The 19,238-nt window shown below is 44.4% G+C and overlaps 1 protein-coding gene across 5 annotated transcripts in view; it reads right to left on the bottom strand.

Moving 5' to 3' along the window:
* nlgn3a (neuroligin 3a) overlaps positions 1–19,238 on the bottom strand; it is a 159,440-nt gene that overhangs the window by 116,711 nt on the left and 23,491 nt on the right. For 4 of the 5 annotated variants that reach the window (XM_056273203.1, XM_056273211.1, XM_056273178.1 and 1 more), the window contains one exon: positions 15,883–16,032. In XM_056273203.1, the coding sequence (XP_056129178.1) occupies positions 15,883–16,032 (150 nt within the window). The remainder of the gene's footprint in view (positions 1–15,882; positions 16,033–19,238) is intronic. The other variant, XM_056273195.1, reaches the window with a different exon arrangement.

The raw sequence follows: 19,238 nt of genomic DNA, 5'->3' as shown, positions 1-19,238 counted from the left end.
CTGTTCTGGCTGATGATCCCCATCTTTGCTTTTGATTGTTGCTGCTCTTTCTGCTGTCTTTGAGCTGGAGGATATAGTTGTGCTGTCTCTTTAACAGGCGTGCTGATGTCCGAGCGTGTTGTTGGAGTGTGCGTGATAACTTCACCCAGGAGAGTTGGTGTTGACAGAGTGCTGGGCACAACAGGCTGACATGAGAGCATTGAACATTTTTGCTTTGTTGTCTGTTTGATTAAATGGAATTCCTTTATCTTTTAGTATTTTTTGAAGAGTGACTACAATCCAGTCAGATTCTTTTTTTTTCTTTTCTTTTTTTTTGGAGAAGGCTGGTCATCTGGACACCTCGCTAGAGCGTGTTTTTTTGTAACTACTTGATGCATCCATCCATCTATTCATTATCCAAACCGCTTATCTTGCGCAGGATCATCAGAATCTGGAGCCTATCTCAGCAGTCATTGGGCAGCAGGAGCGGAGACACCCTGGACAGGCCGCTAGTCCATCACAGAGCCTACACATTCACACCTAGGGACAATTTTAATATGACTTTTATTAATACCCTGTGGGTAAATTCTTTCTCTGTATTTAACCCATCCTAGCTGTGTAGCTAGGAGCAGTGGGCAGCCGCTGTGCAGTGCCCAGGGACCAACCCCAGTTCATCTTGCAATGCCTCTGTCAGGGGCACAGACAGGAGTATTAATCCTAACATGCAAGTCTTTTCGATGATGGGGGAAACCGAAGTACCTGGAGAAAAACCTACCGCAGACACAGGGAGAAGATGCAAACACCACACTGAGGATGACTTTGGATGACACTCAAGGTTGGACAACTCCAGGGTTTGAACCCAGGACTTTCTTGCTGTGAGGCAACAGTGCTAACCACTGGGCCACCGTGCTGCCTGTGTTGACGTTGCGATTGACTAAGAGTTGTGAAGCCAGTGTTGTCGGGACAATGGTGGGAGGCTGAAGTTATCTTCATAGGCAAACGAATCAGAGAACTGCTGCGATGGCGATGGACTTTTCTTGATTGCCTCATCCTGTCTTTGCTGATGAAGGAGGTGGGCTAGGAAACGTGTAAGAATCATCAGGTGAACTATAGTACTCTTGAAGATGAACCGGATGGGATACGGATCATGGAAGAGTCTGAGTGGAGCACTTGCTGGCAGGGGCAAACTTAAACAATAATTCAGGCCAGGACTTGACCATCCCAGGCCACCCTGTTCTCTGGAACCACCAGACCACTAATTTTGTAGGCTAACCCTTTTTGTTGATGTAATGGTAACCAGACTAGTTATAAATTTGGCCGCTTTGTCAGCTGGGAGGAAAGTTATCCAGATTACAAAATACAAAATTTTGGGACTGACCAACAAGTAGCCAATCTGAATACTGAGTTTCTCAAAGAATGCTATGGCTATGGGTGCACCCAAAACTTCACGAGGAACACTCTAATCATAGCACATACAAATGTACAAGGCTAGACAGACAAATCAATTAGCCTACACTTTCTAAAAAGAGAACAAGATACAGAGTTAGCTCAAATGTTCAAATGATAATCTTTATATTCAAACATCATGCAAATCAAAGTATAAAAAACCCCGCTCTCAAACCTCTCCTATGCACTATCACATGCACTATACATGAGAGTTTGATAGTGCATGTGAAAAGTCTGATAGTGCGTGAGACAGTAGCTGAGAATTATGGCCTAGATGGCCTTTCATAGTGGTGTGTCCCTTTGTGCTTGCACGAACACGTGCATGTACACACACAGAGAGTGAGGGGAAAAAAACTATTGCAGAACCAATATGCCTGTTAAAATGCAGTTTCAATATTTTAAAAACTGTTTCAATCTTTCAAAAAGTTGTTTCAGTGCTTCAGTGTTAAAAAAACTTTCAAATGTTTTAAAAAGCTCTTGCAATATTTTATTTAAAAACCTGTATTTCAACATTTCAGTGTTTTAAAAAGCTATGTCAATGTTGTTTTCAATATTTCAAGGCCCATGGCTACTCACTACGGTCTTTCACTTTCATAGTCCTCCACTGGTTTTCACATCACACACACACACACACACACACACACACACACACACACACACACACACACACACACACACACACACTAAAATATATATGAAATCAATTGTTTTTTAAATAAACTCTGTGTTACTTTACCATTTTTCACCGTGCTGCTAAATTAAGTGTGCTCCTAATTTGTTTCATTTAGGAGCATGTACTCCTTGGGGGAAAAAGTTAGCATAGAGCCCTGGGCTATGAGGACACCTTTGCTCTTTTTGGTATGACAGCAGAACGCGATCACATGATAAAATTTATTCTGAAATCTACATAGGCTACGTCAGCTTCAAGATAATGTGACTCCTGTATGAATGCAAAATTAATGTTCAAAGTGCTTATATGCTACGCTACGTTTTTTTCCGGTGTCATGGTAGCAGCATAGACAACCTTGGCATTCCACCCTCTTTAAAGTTTAAGAAAATCCACGACTATGTGTGGACAGTTTCTCGAAATTCTTCCAGTGAAAACGTACCTTACTTCATTAGCCTATAGTCCAATTAAAATTGAAAAACAAGGCAAACCACTGCTGCTAAACAAGACATGATGGCTTGGTTAAAAAAGAGCCCAGTGAGGAGCATGCGGCCTCGGTGAAAGTCATGAAGGAGGTAATGGCAAGCTACTTCAAGGAGGCTGATGAGAAGTCTGAAGCTCGTGTCAACAGACTTGAGAAACAACTTGACAGTATGTACTGTATTCTGTCATGGCACACCGAGGAGATAAGAACTATTCATTCTGAAATCGTAAACCCCTAGGAGTGTGTCTCTAACATGGTAAAGTCCACAGCATTGTGCCTGAAGAATCTACAAACCTATGAAGTCAAACTCATTGAAATGGAGAACAGGGCACACAGGGATAACCTGCTCATATTCACTCTCAAAGAGGGAGCTGAAGGTTGGAATGCCCTTGCTTACCTGACGAAGAATATTCTGAAATGGTTCCCTGTCTTCGTGTCCGCTCCGCCGGAGCTGATGAGATGCCACCAACTTGGAAGTCTACCAAATGCTGATCCTGGTATGGTACAACAATCACGGCCACTAATTATAAAGTGACTTCGCTATACTGAGATATAGCTTACTAACCGAAGCATGGAAATATCTTTCAGAGGTAGCTGACATCCAGCAGAAGTTCGCCGCAGCCTAGAGCAAAGCTGCAACAAAGCGTCAGAGACCCTGGTACAAAGTGATGTATGAGGCATCACACTCACGGGTTTGAGGCTTTCCTTCCTTACCCCGCTACAATCAAGCTCTCCTGAGGAAGCAACACCTACACCTTTCAGGAGCCGAGTGAGGCCAAGCAGTTGTTCATTGCTTCTCTGGAAAAGGAATAAAAGCATCAGTGAATAAACTCCAGAAATGGTAAGACTGAACTGATTTTTTTATCTTCTCATGGTCACTGTTATACTTTTTTGGGGGGGGGGTGTTTTTCTCCCCTTTCTGGAGAGGGAGGACGTTTAGTGGTCAAAGCCGAGTGTGGCATCACTTGTATCTCAATCTCTCAATCTTACCAAGTTGTTCCTCCTGTGCAGCTATATGTCATACTCAATTTAAAAGCTTATGAATAATATTACTGTTTTATCGTGGAAGTCATGGGACCTTGTTCTTTTCTTACCAAAAAAAAAAAAAAAAGAATATTGGATAGCACAACATACATGAATCACATACTCAAACAGATTCAAACTGCACAACTAAACCTTTGTCCATGGTACAGGAAGGCTGTCAATGGCACTAAAGGAGTGCCTAGAGTACCCCATACCTCTCTTTAAACTACAAAAGTTACGGTTAACAAAAGGTAGTTAAGGGCTTATACAACTGCCTGAACACAAGCTGACTAGCACTCAGAAAATCCAGTGGTTGTGAGTTGGCTCTAGGGCATTTACACTTTCTATGGGGTTTAAAGGAGTCGACAGATTTACAAGATGGATGGAAGTCCCTCTTGGCCAATTTTACACCAATCAAGAATTCTAAATAAAGACATAGATAGGATTGGACTGAGTTGGACTCCAGCCATGGTCTCTTTCACTACACAGATATAAAATATATACTTCACCTCTACTTAAGAACAGAATATTGTTTTCTTTATGGTGGTCCAGTGGAAATGCCTACCCACACACTTAACAGGCCAATGTGGGGTTATTACAGAGTCAAACCTGCTCATATGATCTCGGAGGAAAATTATGATACCCATTCACTCTACTGTATAAACTGTCAAGGCTTGCCTGCTGGGGTAGGACCTGTATTTTGAATATAGTGCAATGAAAAACTCACTCTCCATCTGATACTGCCTAACCAACCATGTTACGTGGCATCTTTCTTCAGTCTTTCTCCATCTTTCTTCTTCTGACCTATTACATTAATCAATCCATTCAGTGTCTTGATGATATTTTTGACTAAACGTTTGGAAAGTGCAACCAGGCCTCGCTCACTCCCATGATGCCTCCTTATCTTCCTACCCTTCCCCTCTTCAATCATTGCTGTTCCACCTACCACTTTAACCCTGCATGCTGCACTCACTCTCATTTTAACCCTGCACTCTCAGCTGAGCCCCCCAGCTTAATTCATTATCCTACACCTCCACCTACCTTTACAGTCTTCGTCACTGCCATCTTAAATGCCACTCTGCCACAATAATGTACCACCTTGACCCCACCTGCATCATATCATCCTGTCTTCCCATTGCCTCTCCTCCTCTACTACCACTTCTTCACTTACACATCCTACGTACGTTCATCTCCTTCAGCCAATCTCTTGCCTCCCACCTCTGCAGAATCATCTGCTGCAGAGCTTTGGTTGTGGCGGCTCTGGAGGGTGGGTACCGCGCACACATATGAGGACTACTGACCTTGGCAGCTAGGCTCGGCCCTGGCCATAATTAATGTCTTTACACGGCAAGAAGCAAGTATCTCGGCCTGCCTGACCAATATATATATCCTCTCACACACATCAGTCCTGTCCCAGAACACACCTGATGATGGGCAAATCTCAACTCCCTTTGCCCCTTGCCCATCCGTTACCGCTCTTTCCTACCGCTGTACAGTCGAGCTAAGGACAAATAAACACCAAAAGGAGAGTTTTAGATTTCTGCTTCCCTTTTTTTTTTTTCTTTGAATGATCAAACTCACTGGGCTCATCTGGAGGCTGTACACGCTGGCTTCTGTTCGATAAGACTGTTGTTACCTGTACACATTTTGCCCTGAGGAAGAAGAAGCATTTGTGTGTTTTAGTTGTGAAGTTAAAAATCCCTCAAGGACAAAAGCAGTGAGAGAAAAAAAAAGTCCTGCTGTCATTAGGTACCCCATGTTCCCTCTTGGAGCAGAGCACAAGGCAAAACAAAGCATTCAGGCAATGAATCACCACAGATAGCTCAATACATGTTGGGAATAAGTTTTAAAAGACTCAGAAATACAAATATTCACCTTGGGGTATGAAGTATATCTTGCTGGAGCCATCTCCTAGAGGAATATTTGTTCACAAAGGCTCAATACAACGATATGTCCTGTTTTCATTTAATTGCTTTTTGCTGTGTGTCAATATCATAGTGGGGAAGCAATCAAACCAAACAGAATAACTTGCCGTTCCATTTCACCCAGTTAGTGCTGCTTTCCTTGTGGTGTTAAAACCCCTAAATGTGTTCCCACACTGGAAAATACAACTGGATGGGGCATCTGGGTAGCGTAGTGGTCTATTCCGTTGCCTACCAACACGGGGATCTCTGTTCGAATCCCCGTGTTACCTCTAGCTTGGTCGGGTGTTCTTACAGACACTGTGTCTGCGGGTAGGAAGCCGGATGTGGGTATGTGTCCTGGTCGCTGCACTAGCGCCTCCTCTGGTCAGTCGAACACCTGTTTGGGTGGGAGGGGGAACTGGGGGGAATAGCATGATCCTCCTACATGCTATGCCCCCCTGGTGAAACTCCTCACTGTCAGGTGAAAAGAAGCAGCTGGTGACTCCACATGAATCGGAGAAAGCATGTGGTAGTCTGCAGCCCTCCCCGGATCAGCAGAGGGGGTGGAGAAGCGACTGGGACGGCTCAGAAGAGTGGGGTGATTGGACAGGTACAGTTGGGGAGAAAAGGGGGGGTCCCTACACATATTCCTACACTTGAAAATACAACTGGATCACTTATTTTAGGAAAACGGACCTATTGCTACTAAGTTTTACAACCATCAGTGATCATTTTTTAAACATGTTTAGCGTTCCTAATTTGTTCTGAGTGACTTTTTAAACATCACAGTGTGGCATTCGATATCCATGATGCTACCGTCGACATATTATGCACTGACGAAATAAAGGAGGAGAAAGACATTCAATTTACACCCCAGAGAAACCCAAGGTCGTTTCTCTGTTGCTTAGCACTGAACCATTCCAAACACAAGTGAGAATAGTGGCCCTCGCAGAAGACCTACTGCCTGTTAATATAGTTTGGGTTTTATCGGTGTAGCTATTAAAAGGGCACCTGGCTCATGATGCTAGGAGAAAGGCCAGCCAGGGATTCACACAAAGCTTTGAGAAGCCTTTATGCAGGAGTTACGTTAACCTTTACCATAAAAATCAAAGTAAACAGAAAGAAAAATAATAGCTTAATAATTTCATTGGCAATACCTGCCACTGTGCATGTTACACATTATGAATTGCCTGCTGGATGCTGTATCAACGTCCTACACTCAAAGACAGTCAATTTAAGGACCACTTGAAAAGATGAAAAATGGTTTGGTGTTGAGCGGGATATAGCGAGATTGCAGTGCTACCTCTGAATTAGTGCTGGGTCAGATTCTACTGAGGTGGAAATGCCACCACTTGTTGTGGCACCATGACGAGCCTGGGCTGCTCTTTAAAAGCCTTTTGTCTTTGAAGAGACAAAACATGACCAGGAAAACTTCACCGTGACTTTTCTCGCTATTTGTAATGTGATGATAATGTGGCAACTCTGCTGGACAGACAAGCGATACCGAAGCAGAACAATGTTCTATGGTGATATCAAACACAGTAGAACTAAATATATTTGCATATAGGAGGCAGAGAGAGAGCTATTGCAACTGATTTTCTCAGGCTACCAACAAGGTGTAGCAGCCAATTGTCACTCATTTGCCTTAAGCTCACCAGTAAATAGCTTGCCCCCTTGCAAAATGGGATCCTTGGACCAAAGCTAACACAGGCAGTCTAATGTATTCCACACTTCATCAGAATATATCATAACACTTCTACAGTAGTATTGATTGTCCAGCAGAAGCATGGCCATATTGCCATCACATTTCAGTCTTGTCTTTGTGCACGCTCAATAATCCAGGTAAGAAAATCAAAGAAGGCTGAATCAGCTCATCTGGATGCAACGTTTATTGACAGACACATTTAATCACTCATGTAAATGACCTCTTCAGTCTAAATGGACTGCAGATATCCCCACCCTTATAAAAAATACAGTTGTATAACCACCGAAAACAATGATCGGTTTCATATGCAAATATGGTCGTGACCATTAACTAGAGTTTCAATGGCCATGTGTACTATTCACAGAGGATTAGGGAATGTATGCAATCACAGCATTGTAAAATGGCGACAGATGTACTCTTAGCCCCTGCTCGGTTCAGGGATGATCGTTCCCTCTTCATATAGATGACCTCTTTGACTCCCCTTCAAACCAGCGTTCCTCCCTGTCAAGGATGTGCAGTCAGTTTAGACTGAAGATGTCACTTAGATGAGTGATGAAATGTATCTGTCAATAAAGGTTGCATCCAGATGAACCGATTCAACCTGCGTTGACGTTTCAGTTTTGTTTCCTGCTGGAGCTGTTTCCAAACACGTGCAGGTTTGCTGCTGCACCAGTTGCTGCAAACCGACCCAAAACAATTTCACCAACATTATACAGAGGCTGGAGAGCGTCTGCAACTATGATAAGAATGCCGGTTCAGTATTATGTTATCTGACTCCATTATCCACATGGATAAAATGACGATCTATTAAGGGAGAAAAGTTGCGGATTTCAGTTTAAAAGTTTGCTTCATGTTTTATAATAAAGGTCAAAGAACCAACAGAAATGCATCTGGATCACAAACACAGACTCACATTGTTCCTTACTGAGCTTACAGTTGAGTTCAGTGCACTTTTTATTGCTATCGCTTGGTTCAGTATTTCATTTTTAAATGAGATACTGGCAAGGCCTGTGTTCCAGATTAAAGTACTTGTCAGGTTATCTCATTGATGTCTTTCAAAGGCATGTCGACTCTTTTGGTGAAAAGTACTCTTCATCATCTAGGTTTTCATCTCAAAGCAGTGATACTGCAGAGTTAGTTTTGGCCGTCGAAAAGCTCTATTCCGTACCGCAGAAATTGATTTCTTAATGTCACAGTCTCCAAAATGCCATGCTTGAGATATAATAAGCAGTTTCTCTTGTTTCCCATTACTGTAAGATAAATGAGAGGGAAAAATTCTCATCAACAATAACATCAACCACCAGAGTCAGAGGAGAAAACTTCTGATACAGTCAAAGTGGACCGCTTCGCCCAGTGCTGTTATGAGCAAGCTCGGTCGGCAAACACTAATATAGCATAAAAAATACAAAGTTTAACTTTGTGGGACTCGAGTCATAGTCAGTTTATTTGCCGTTTGTGGTCAACTACGTTGGAATAAAAAAAGAAATGAAAAAAGCCCTTGGGTACCTATTACTCTTGGATCCCAGGTTGGAAACCTGTTACAGATTTCCAAGATCTCATTAATCTGTATGGCCTCTATTGCCATGAACACACTCAACGTTATTCGATTAATTTAAGTAGAATTAAAAAAAAACATTTGTACAGCTGTGTGCAGTTTTTACAGACAGTTTCTGATTAGCTCCAGTCAAAATACTACAGCGGGAACTGGTCTTGATTGGTTCCCGACTTACAATATTGACAGTTTACAGCGTTTGAACCCATTGGACTCATCATTTCAATTCAGGACGCTGCCATGTCTGACAATCAAGACCCACTGCTGTGTCTAGTCTGGATATGAGAGTGTACTTTTCAAGTGATTTAAGTACAATGTGTATGGTGAAGATTTTAGCCACCGAATGTCCTTTCTGAGAGTGATTGCTACATACAACCGCATATATATTTTCCAGGTAAATTAGAAGGCAACACAACTTCTCAATGCAAGAGGAAAGCTGTGCACCAAAGAAGCAATGGGCCAGTCGTGAGCCGCAGCGCCAGACATTAGTGGCAGTGTGTCTGGCAAGAGCAGCTTAAGAGTTAATTTCCTGGCAGAGGTTTGTAGGAGAGCAGCATCAACAAGCTGTTGCAGACTAAAGCATGAAAACCATTACTTCAATCCCTCACTCCCTGACATTAATAGGATGAATAAATGTTTTTGTTCCCTGCTTAATTTGAATGAATTCATCCAAATGGCAATGAAAACAAGTGAATATTCGTCTTGCCTTCCTGTTAACAGGAGAGAGGGGACCCCCCCCCCCCAAATACGCACACACACACACACACACACACACACACACACACACACACACACATATGACTACACTTTTTTGAGACATTCTATGGTCTTACATTAGATGGTTCCCAAAATGACTGAAGCTGAAAACATTCACTATAGCAATCTCGCATAAGGTTGGGGTTGTCTTATTTAACTCCATTCATACTCCGTATACACGGGGCTGTCATGTCGAATTTTAAACTATAATTACTCAGAGGGCCATTTGGTTTGTGATCCAAGGCATCCTCAAAAACGAGACGTACTAAGCCCAAAGGGATTACATCCTGTGCTTGAGTTTCCAGTAAAAAGAAAAAAGCAGTATTTTCCATTACTATCATTTTATGATTGCTCTGCAAGGATATGATGAAACCTTTGAATCTGCGGTAGATTATTTTAGACCAGGAAGTAGCCTAACAAACGTGTGATGTTTGAGTATTTTTACAACCTTAATATCCTTGGCAAATACCTGGTGTGCCTGAAGCCAGACTATCCAGATGAGCTCCTATAGCATTATGACTTAATTAAAGCTCAGCAGGCCACAGCTCTTGGGTCAGGAGGCTACGACTGCCATTGGGGTGCAGTTCAGCCCACAGCACAGCTTGGCTTAGCAGACATCCTCTAACTGCACTTTGTTGTCATAAGCTACTATTCAAACCCGTATATTTGACTACATTGGAGGAGCCTGTATTTTGCTGTTACACAGCCCCAAATAGCCTCAGATCCCAAATCCCTGGCAGAATTACCCAAAGTCCTTATCTTCTCTTAACAAGAGGGGTATAACCGAGAAACACGGTCACGTAGCACACACATAGAAATGTCAGCGAGGGAACAAAACAATGCTGAGTGGCAGTCGATTCCGTTCCTTACCAACACGGGGATCGCCGGTTCGAATCCCCGTGTTACCTCCGGCTTGGTCGGGCGTCCCTACAGACACAATTTGCCGTGTCGGCGGGTGGGAAGCCGGATGTGGGTATGTGTCCTGGTCGCGGCACTAGCGCCTCCTGTGGTCGGTTGGGGCGTCTGTTCGGGGGGCAGGGGGGGGACTGGGGGGAATAGCCTGATCTCCCACGCGCTACGTCCCCCTGGTGAAACTCCTCACTGTCAGGTGAAAAGAAGCGGCTGGCGACTCCACGTGTATCAGCGGAGGCACATGGTAGTCTGCAGCCCTCCCCGGATCGGCAGAGGGGTGGAGCAGCAATTGGCCGGATACAATTGGGAAGCCCCCCCCAAAAAAATACCGAGTCTCCACTTCCGACTCCGCAGTGCTGAATGGCCTGCTTATCCGTACATTCATAGGTTGAGGTTATTTTGACTGAACTTAAGTTATCCCTCAGCAGATCTGTATTCCATCTAACTTGGGTAGTCTTAAAATGGGTGGTCAAAGCAGCCATGGGTCCATCACCAAACTGCTGAGATTAAAGTGATCAACAGCAAGGGTCACAAATACCTCTAGTCTTTTAGAGCAGACATAACTGTGCACACTAGGTCACATACGGTGGACAGCCCTACACCAAAGAGACAGTTTATTCGTCTATACTCGCTCGGTGGGGCGAGTATAGACGAACAATGGCCAGTCTCCTATGTGGTTCAAGTGGTTTTCGCCATCGTGTAGTGAGTTTCACCAGACGTACCACCTACTCAAACATACACCGGGACGTGTGAAAATGATGTTTCCACTGCGCATCGTCGAAGTTCTGCAGAACATCTGTCCAGAACATTCCCGCGCTCCCATGTGGCCTGCTGGAAACCGATCCAAAATGCTGCAGCTTTCCTTCTCTGGTAGGCTCTTCGTGCAGCTGCTTCGTACTTTCGTAATTTCTGCTTGCCTGTCTATCGCTTCCCACTCTTTCGCTGATATTGCGGATACGCCCACTTACACGTCGTATCGATATCAACGCAAAACAGTCATTATTACGGACGAGTCGGTAGCTTTGTCCGCCATCTCTGATGCGCTGTAGACAAAACATCGCGATTTCCACGGTGTACTTTTTGCATCATGTCCTTCCTGCCTCCTGCATGCTGTGCCCAGAGCCCTAGAGAGAGAGAGTTACGTCAACTCCGTAGACGTCAATGGGCCAATTTAACAGCAATGGCGGATCATGGGAGCCCCGGATAGTTCCAAACAGTGCGCACAGAATATGTGTCACGTTGGAATATATCTATATCTATATATAAATGTTAAAATCTGAAAATATTGGTTAGTAGTTACCAGAAATCGCGGCTAAGCAGTTCATTTAAATGATCCACCAAGCTTCGTTTGGAACTATTCGGCGGCTACATGAACCACGTGACCCTCTCGCGTTCTAACCCCTCATTGACGCAACTCTCTCTTTCTAGGGCTCTGGCTGTACCCAGGCGCCACCCCTCGCCTAAACCAATCGGAGTATTTCCAGGGGGTGGGAACGCGTCGGAGACGGACAGTCCCGTTGTGCGCTACGTGTCTGAAAGGGCATCTCTGGAAGATGTCCGGACCTGATTCTCCGGACATTGTCTGGAGTCCATGTGAGAAAACGTCCCAAGAGTAACGTCTGTACTTGACCATTCTTCTCTCAGAGCAGTTAGATGAGAGGAGGAGTCCCACCTTGGATTTTGGCAAAAGAGGGAGCCTTTGTTAATTTTTAATGCATTTGAAAACTAGTAATTAAGTCCCCCCCCCCCCATGAACTAGGAAATTGACATGCTCTGGAGAGCCAGTGAGTAATTATATTTGTAAAGAGCAGTGATACAAGATACTCCCCTCTGACTGGGACTCATTACACATCATTAGAGAGGCGCGGCAACTAGGCACGTGCACAGACACCACGTGCACATGCACGTAGGTGCACAGAGACGCACTCAGCAAAAAACACACACACACACACACACACACACACACACACACACACGAAATCAATGAGCAGAGATGCAAACAATGTTGCCCTGCGGTAAAAAAAACAAAACTGCTCTTCAGGTCTCTGACCCAATCAGAGCGACATGTCCTTACAGAACAGTTAGGAGAGTCAAACAGTGTATCTTCAATATTTCATCTGGAGATAATCATACTGCTGGGTCAATAAGTAATTAAAGATTAAATCTGTAATGAATTCCCATTCATCTAAATAGTGAAAGGTTGCGATATGAAAGTTTCCAGATGGGGCCCCGGGAGAATTACGGTCCACACTTTGAAGGAATAATTACCATTACAGTAAAAGACTAAGAGCACACAGGGAGATGATGGAACAGCACTAGAAACATAGTGGACCCCGCTTTAATTGGAATGGGAACAGCGGCGACTTGACACGAAATACCCTTAAAATAGAATTTACCCAGCTTCCCCCCTCGTGCTACCCCTCTTCCTCTGGTACAACTCCTCCGCTCCCTCCTCCTGCCTCCCCTCCATCTGTCTCTGTCAGTATCTTTCTCTCGCTGTCTATTTCTTTTACTTCTTGTCAGCAGACTCTGCAACACCAATATTAATATGATGAAGCTCTGGTGAAATATATAGCCTAGCCAATTAGATGTGTCCTTTTCACCTTCACTTCATTCGCTAAGGAAAACATCCATCTCGGCGTTCAAAATGCTAAACACTAGCTGCCTAAACACATTTGTGAGTTCATCAGTATTTCTGTGGTTGTTGAAAGATGGTGAAATATTGGACAAAAAATATGCAATGAAAATAACCACATCTATGAAATAAATAGATTAAACATTCATTATCTGTGTTTTTGAAGGTGCAGTGCTGTTAAATCACAATTAATTTAACAGCATTGCAAATTAAATATAATTTAACAGCACCAAACTGGTATAAAATGCATGCATTAAAAGTGGTTTTAGCACACATTTGTTAGCAGGGGCTGTGTTGCCTACTAGATCCGACCCGTTGTCTCCGTGAGAAGAGTTAAATAATCAGATCTCTGTGTGTATTTCAAAGGTGCTGGCTGCATTATTAATGCCATGTTCAAAATGCCCAGGGACGAGGGGAGCGCTATATTAATGTCAGAAAGCATAGTTTGAGTTGCCTTGTCTGCTTTCACTTTAAACTCATTATCTTGTCTAATTCTCTCGGCCTCCATTATTCCCTCATCCCTTTAAGCAGCCTCATTAAAAGAGCGCTCGCTCGCTCGCTTTATTTATTTATTTATTTATTAGCCATTCTACTTGAAAATGTGTCCCCACGTTTTTGAATCTAAATTATTATTCCTTTTTTTCCTGCTGCCAGTATTCAAATGAGAGGAGTCCTGCCGCACAATCCTTGAGGGTGAGGTTGAGCAGAAAATGTAAAAAAAAAACTAGGCTCGTCGCTCGCCACTGTTCTCGGCGTCATCCCTCGCTTGTAATGTGGAAAATATGTTACGCCGAACTACGGATGTGGAGAAAGTGGCGATTTCCATAGCGGGTTAATGTGCAACGTGTCCACGGTACAATGCTGCTGATAGTGCTACTCAACTTGATCCTGTTTAGATCAGATTAAGGCAGGATGTGTTACTCACACCCGTATTCATCTCCATAGATAGCAGTGGGGAGGAAAAATGAAGACGTGCAACTCCGCGTCCTCATACTTTAACCACAGCAATTCATATTTATGATACAACATTTTCAGACAGCTTGGTGTTAATTGCCGCATCATCGTTTGATTTTTTTTCCTCTAGCCTCAGTTGCACTTGCTTTTTTTGTGAGTCCGTCTACAATAACAGTTTAAATCCGTTCCATGGGGAGATTATCGGACCATGCCGCAGCAATGGACATTATCGCTAAACTACATGCATCACTTCTCTGTTCATTTCTCCGAATGGCTACTGGGGAGCTCACCAAGAGGGCTGCTTGGTGAGCTGTGTGTGTCTGTTTTTGTTAGTGTTCATTCGTGTGTGTGTGTCTGTGTGTGTTTGTCTTACTTGTGAATGTATATAATAGATGAGAATATGTAGGTATCATTTTGTGTGTGTGTGCCAATGTAAGCATGTGTATGACTATTCTGCATGTCCGGATGGGCAAAAAGCATGTGTACATCTGTGTGTGTGTGTGCGTTTTTGCACGCACACGTATAGCACTTGTGCGTAGCTGGTCTGCGTGTGTGCTTGTGCATGCAGAATGACATTTAGTTAAATGCGGCAGAAAGACAAGAAACATCTGACTCATAATTGGAGTACCATGAAAGAAATACGATCATGAATCTGTATCAGGCATATGTGCCTCGGCTTTATCTTGGTGGACGGAGAAAGACGCATCCTCATCTTGCACTCTTACCTCACCACCCCCCAGAGGCTGATTACAACGCTCAAAACCATACTTGAAAAAAGAAGAAGAAGAAAGAAAAAAAATGACACAGGAAAACACAGCACATCCAAAGAGAGCAACCCTGACGACAAAATCGATAGGCCGTATCGCTCTCATCTCCATCAAGCATTAGTCTCAGGATGAATTTAGTTGTGCCTGTGTGATTCAGCCGCAACTGTCATCTCAATATCCTGGAGGATGGAACAGATCTTTTCCTCCTCTCAGCCTCTTCCTCTCGACATCTGGCGCTCTGCGAGCAAGCGGCAGCCACCGCGGCAAAGCAAACTTGCTTAAATTCACAGTTGCAGACAAATTTGGCTCAAAATCTGAGGCTCGAGCAGTATTCTCGATAAATACAAGAGTGGAAACACCACTTCAGGGTTACAGGGTTTGTGGACTACATGCAATCACTCTGACTGTAAAAAAAGGGGTGAGGAGGGAATCAACTGTGTGTGAGAGAGGGACAGAACAGCTTCTTGGGTAGTCTGCTTACAAACTCCATTTTGTTTTGCTGCAGCTGTTTCCATGGAGCTATCTCTTGTGCGCGCACGCACACACACACACACACACACACACACACACACACACACACGTATCTTAGAGAGGATTCAGCTGTGTGAGTCAATCCCCGACCAACCTCCACTCAGCATCCTCTCTATCTTTCTCTTTCACTCTGTCTGTCTGACAGACTCTTCATCTCAGCCGCTCTATCCTCTCTTGCATCACATGTCTCTCATCACTTCTTGTGTGTGTGTGTGTGTGTGTGTGTGTGTGTGTGTGTGTGTGTGTGCGTGTGTGTTTTTTCAACTTCATTACAAGAATGTCTTAATTCTTTCTCAACCCCAGTCGCAAGATCAGACACACACCCATCACACTGGGTTGCAATGCTCGTGATACGAGAGCACCAAAGAGATTCGGGGTAACCAATCCATGTATTTGGTGTGCCATCTGCCTCCAAGATGTGTCGCACAGAGTGTGTCAATCAGACATGCTCATCAAGCCGGCTGCAGCTGGCCTAAAAAATGTTGCCTACGAAAAAATGTCTCGGAGAAGGGAGTGAAGCAACAAAAACAAAAAAAAAAGAGAGAGAAGAGCTGGAGTGGTGCTTACCGAGGACTCCAACGCGGTAGTTGAGAGTGATAACGATGACGTTTCCGTAGCTGGCGAGGACACTCCCGTCGATCATGTTGCCCGTCCCCTCCATGTAGGACCCTCCGTGGATGTAGACCATCACAGGCTTGGCCCCAGTATCTCGTATGTCTGCAAGAGTGGCCATCATTAACACATTCACATTGTCGTCCTCCCACTCCGACCAAGGGTCAGCTCAGACACAGCAGAGACATACACATCACACGGTGGGCAAATGCCAGACAGACAGACAGACAGACAGACAGACAGACAGACAGACAGACTGACTGATGGTCACCTCCCAGATACCAGCTGTAAGTATACAGTGTGCTAACTCACAAATGGAAATGGGGAAAAATAAAAAAATATATAAATTTTCAAACAAATCTCTATAAAAAACAAATTACTGTCCACTCATCAAGCCGAAAACAACAAGCGGGAATCTATTATAGTAATTGGCCATCTCAGCGAACACATGCGGTGTGTTATTTACCTCATGTACACCAAACTATTAGGATTCAATTTGGTTTTGTATCGCCATCGAGGAGGCAGAGTAATTTCCCCCAATATAGACACACAGGGAAGCCATTAGAGGGAATAAAAAGAGAGGTACCCTGACACATCTCCTAACCAGGCAGAAGGCTAATCTGGCTTGACAGTGATAGGGGAACCGCACTAACTAATTACACAACGTTACCATGGGCCTTCTTCTTCACGCTGTACTATATTTTTGTGGCAACAAATTTGCCTGGCCTTGCTTGGCATTGCTGCAAGTTAGACTTTTTGCTTGGGTTTTAGTAAAATGTTGTTTATTTTATCCCTGCACCAGGGCTTGATACCCAGCTGGAGCGACACTCAAGCCAGATAAAGCACGTCCAGAGGCACGGCGAAGAAAAAGGCCTCTGTGTGAGGGTTAGACTGAATTACCGACTGACTAGCGAGAGCTGGGAGACAAGACAAGAAACTCTGTCTCATTCTCGACTCCTGCCCCCCCACACACACACACCCCCCGCCACCCCCTCTTCTCTCTGTAGCTCCTCGCCTTCCCCTCCCTCACTTCCACTCACAGACTCTTCCCTGTCTCTCCCTGCCGCCCCCCCCTCAATCCCCGACTCCCCTCCTCCTCCTCCTCCTCAGCTCCCAGCCTCCTCTTCTCTTCCCCAAGCCTTCAGGAGAGTGAGAACGAGATGGAGAGGGAGGGCAACAAGAAGAAAACGGAGAGACGGGAGCGAGTGAGAGAGGGCAAGAGAGTTTCGGGGGTTGGGGTGGGGTAGCAAACTGCTGGGCTCAGATTCAAAACGGCAGTATTGTGTTCGGGTTGCTATGGTGACCGCGAGACAAAATTCAAAATCCTCAAGAAGAGCTAATCGTGGACCACATTCTGCACAGCCCAATCTGCATCCATCTACAGGCACCGCTCGTTGTTACGCACCCCAGCGCATTAGCATGCTCTGCACCGGGGAAGACTACTCAGATGTGTTTTGTCGGAGCAAGGTTTGCTCTGTGTGCCCTATAGCAGAGCTGTGCCTCGAATCACAACTTTTATCCATCAGTCTTTTGGATATTCGTGGCCCTTTTCGGTCAAAAGAGAGCAACAACTTGCATACGATGTGCTCCAATTCATGGCTTTCTTTATCTTGCTGGTATCTGAGAGGGCCATATGGTGAGATGTGATTAGTAGCTGATGCTTCTTTCCACACATACACATCTTAGACAAGAGGAGGAGGGGATGCATGAGGTGAGAAAGCATGAGAGGGATAGACAGAAAGAAAGAGAAAGAGATAGAAGTAAACAACAGAGCTATATCCTGCACCATGATCCTACACAAGACACTCGAACAAATGGGCCACAGATACAAAAGAGAATGGCAACGAGGAGGAAGGAACAGCAGGGAGACATAAGAAAAGAGATTAGTCATGTCAATGTTATCAGCCACCTCTTTTGTTGATTCACATCATGTCTCCACGACAACAGTCGCATCCCTTTGGAAAAGTGATACAGAATACTAAAGCTTCACTTGTACTAATCTATTCTATTGACATGATCTGATTTTGGATGTCACAAATAAGTGTTGTACACTACTCACTGCCACTGATTTGAGTCATAGGCAATGTGCATGTTTCACTCACACTGGACATCAGTTAACTGAGACAAAATGGTCCCTGGATGAATCCATATCAGGGCTACTGCGCAGCGTGGTTCAAAAACAATCGGATCAGAGCTCTGTCAGTGATCTAATCTGGTGAAACTGGTGGCTAAAAAGCTACCTCGAGAAGCTGGACACTGATTCACGAGCTCTCCAAGGCAAATATATCATTACATCAAAACACACATTCACAGGGTCACATAGTCAGAAATGGAGCACAGAGCTCCATGCTGGAAAAGAAACAGAGACATTTTGATTACTGCATATACAGTACTAGTACATCTGAAATAGAACTCCATGCACAATATGAGTAATAAAAAAGGAAAGACATTTGTAAAAAACAAAACAAAAAAACAAAACAGAAAATGACCCATAAATGGGGAAAAATTGGAAAAAAACCCATTAAAAAAACCTCAATAATTAGAACTCAAAAGCGCACATGATAATGAATATTTGAATGTCCACATATATCATAACTACGTCACTCCCTCATAATTCTCCAAACACCACAAGGGAAATAACCAAGCATCGACGGTACCATGACACAATCTCACACCCAAACACTGTCAGCCACTCCTGAAACAACACAAAGACGCGTTGGAAAGAGCAGAGAAAATAAATCAGATTCATTTTCATAAAGTGAGAAAATAAGAAAAACCAATCAATCCAAGACCTTTAACTCAGTCCAGCTAAATAGGTGGGATAGGGCAAAAGGGGAGGGGAGGGCTCCGCCTATGAAGTGAAGCGTTTGGGCGTCTGGGTAGCGTGGCGGTCTATTCCGTTGCCTACCAACGTGGGGATCGCTGGTTCAAATCCCCGTGTTACCTCCGGCTTGGTCAGGTGTACCTACAGACATAATTGGCCGTGTCTGCGGGTGGGAAGCCAGATGTGGGTATGTGTCCTGGTCGCTGCACTAGCGCCTCCTCTGGTCGGTCGAGGCACCTGTTCAGGGAGGGGGAACTGGGGGGAATAGCGTGATCCTCCCACGCGCTACGTTCCCCTGGTGAAACTCCTCTCTGTCAGGTGAAAAGAAGCGGCTGGCGACTCCACATGTATCGGAGGAGGCATGTGGTAGTCTGCAGCCCTCCCCGGATTGGCAGAGGGGGTGGAGCAGCAACCCGGACGGCTTGGAAGAGTGGGGTAATTGGCCGGATACAATTGGGGAGAAAAAAAGGAAGGAAGGAAGGAAGGA

Source organism: Lampris incognitus, chromosome 1 (assembly GCF_029633865.1).
Source record: "Lampris incognitus isolate fLamInc1 chromosome 1, fLamInc1.hap2, whole genome shotgun sequence".
In the NCBI taxonomy this organism is placed as follows: Eukaryota; Metazoa; Chordata; class Actinopteri; order Lampriformes; family Lampridae; genus Lampris; species Lampris incognitus.
Note: the sequence above shows the minus strand (reverse complement) of the source record. Positions and strands in the feature narration are given on the sequence as shown.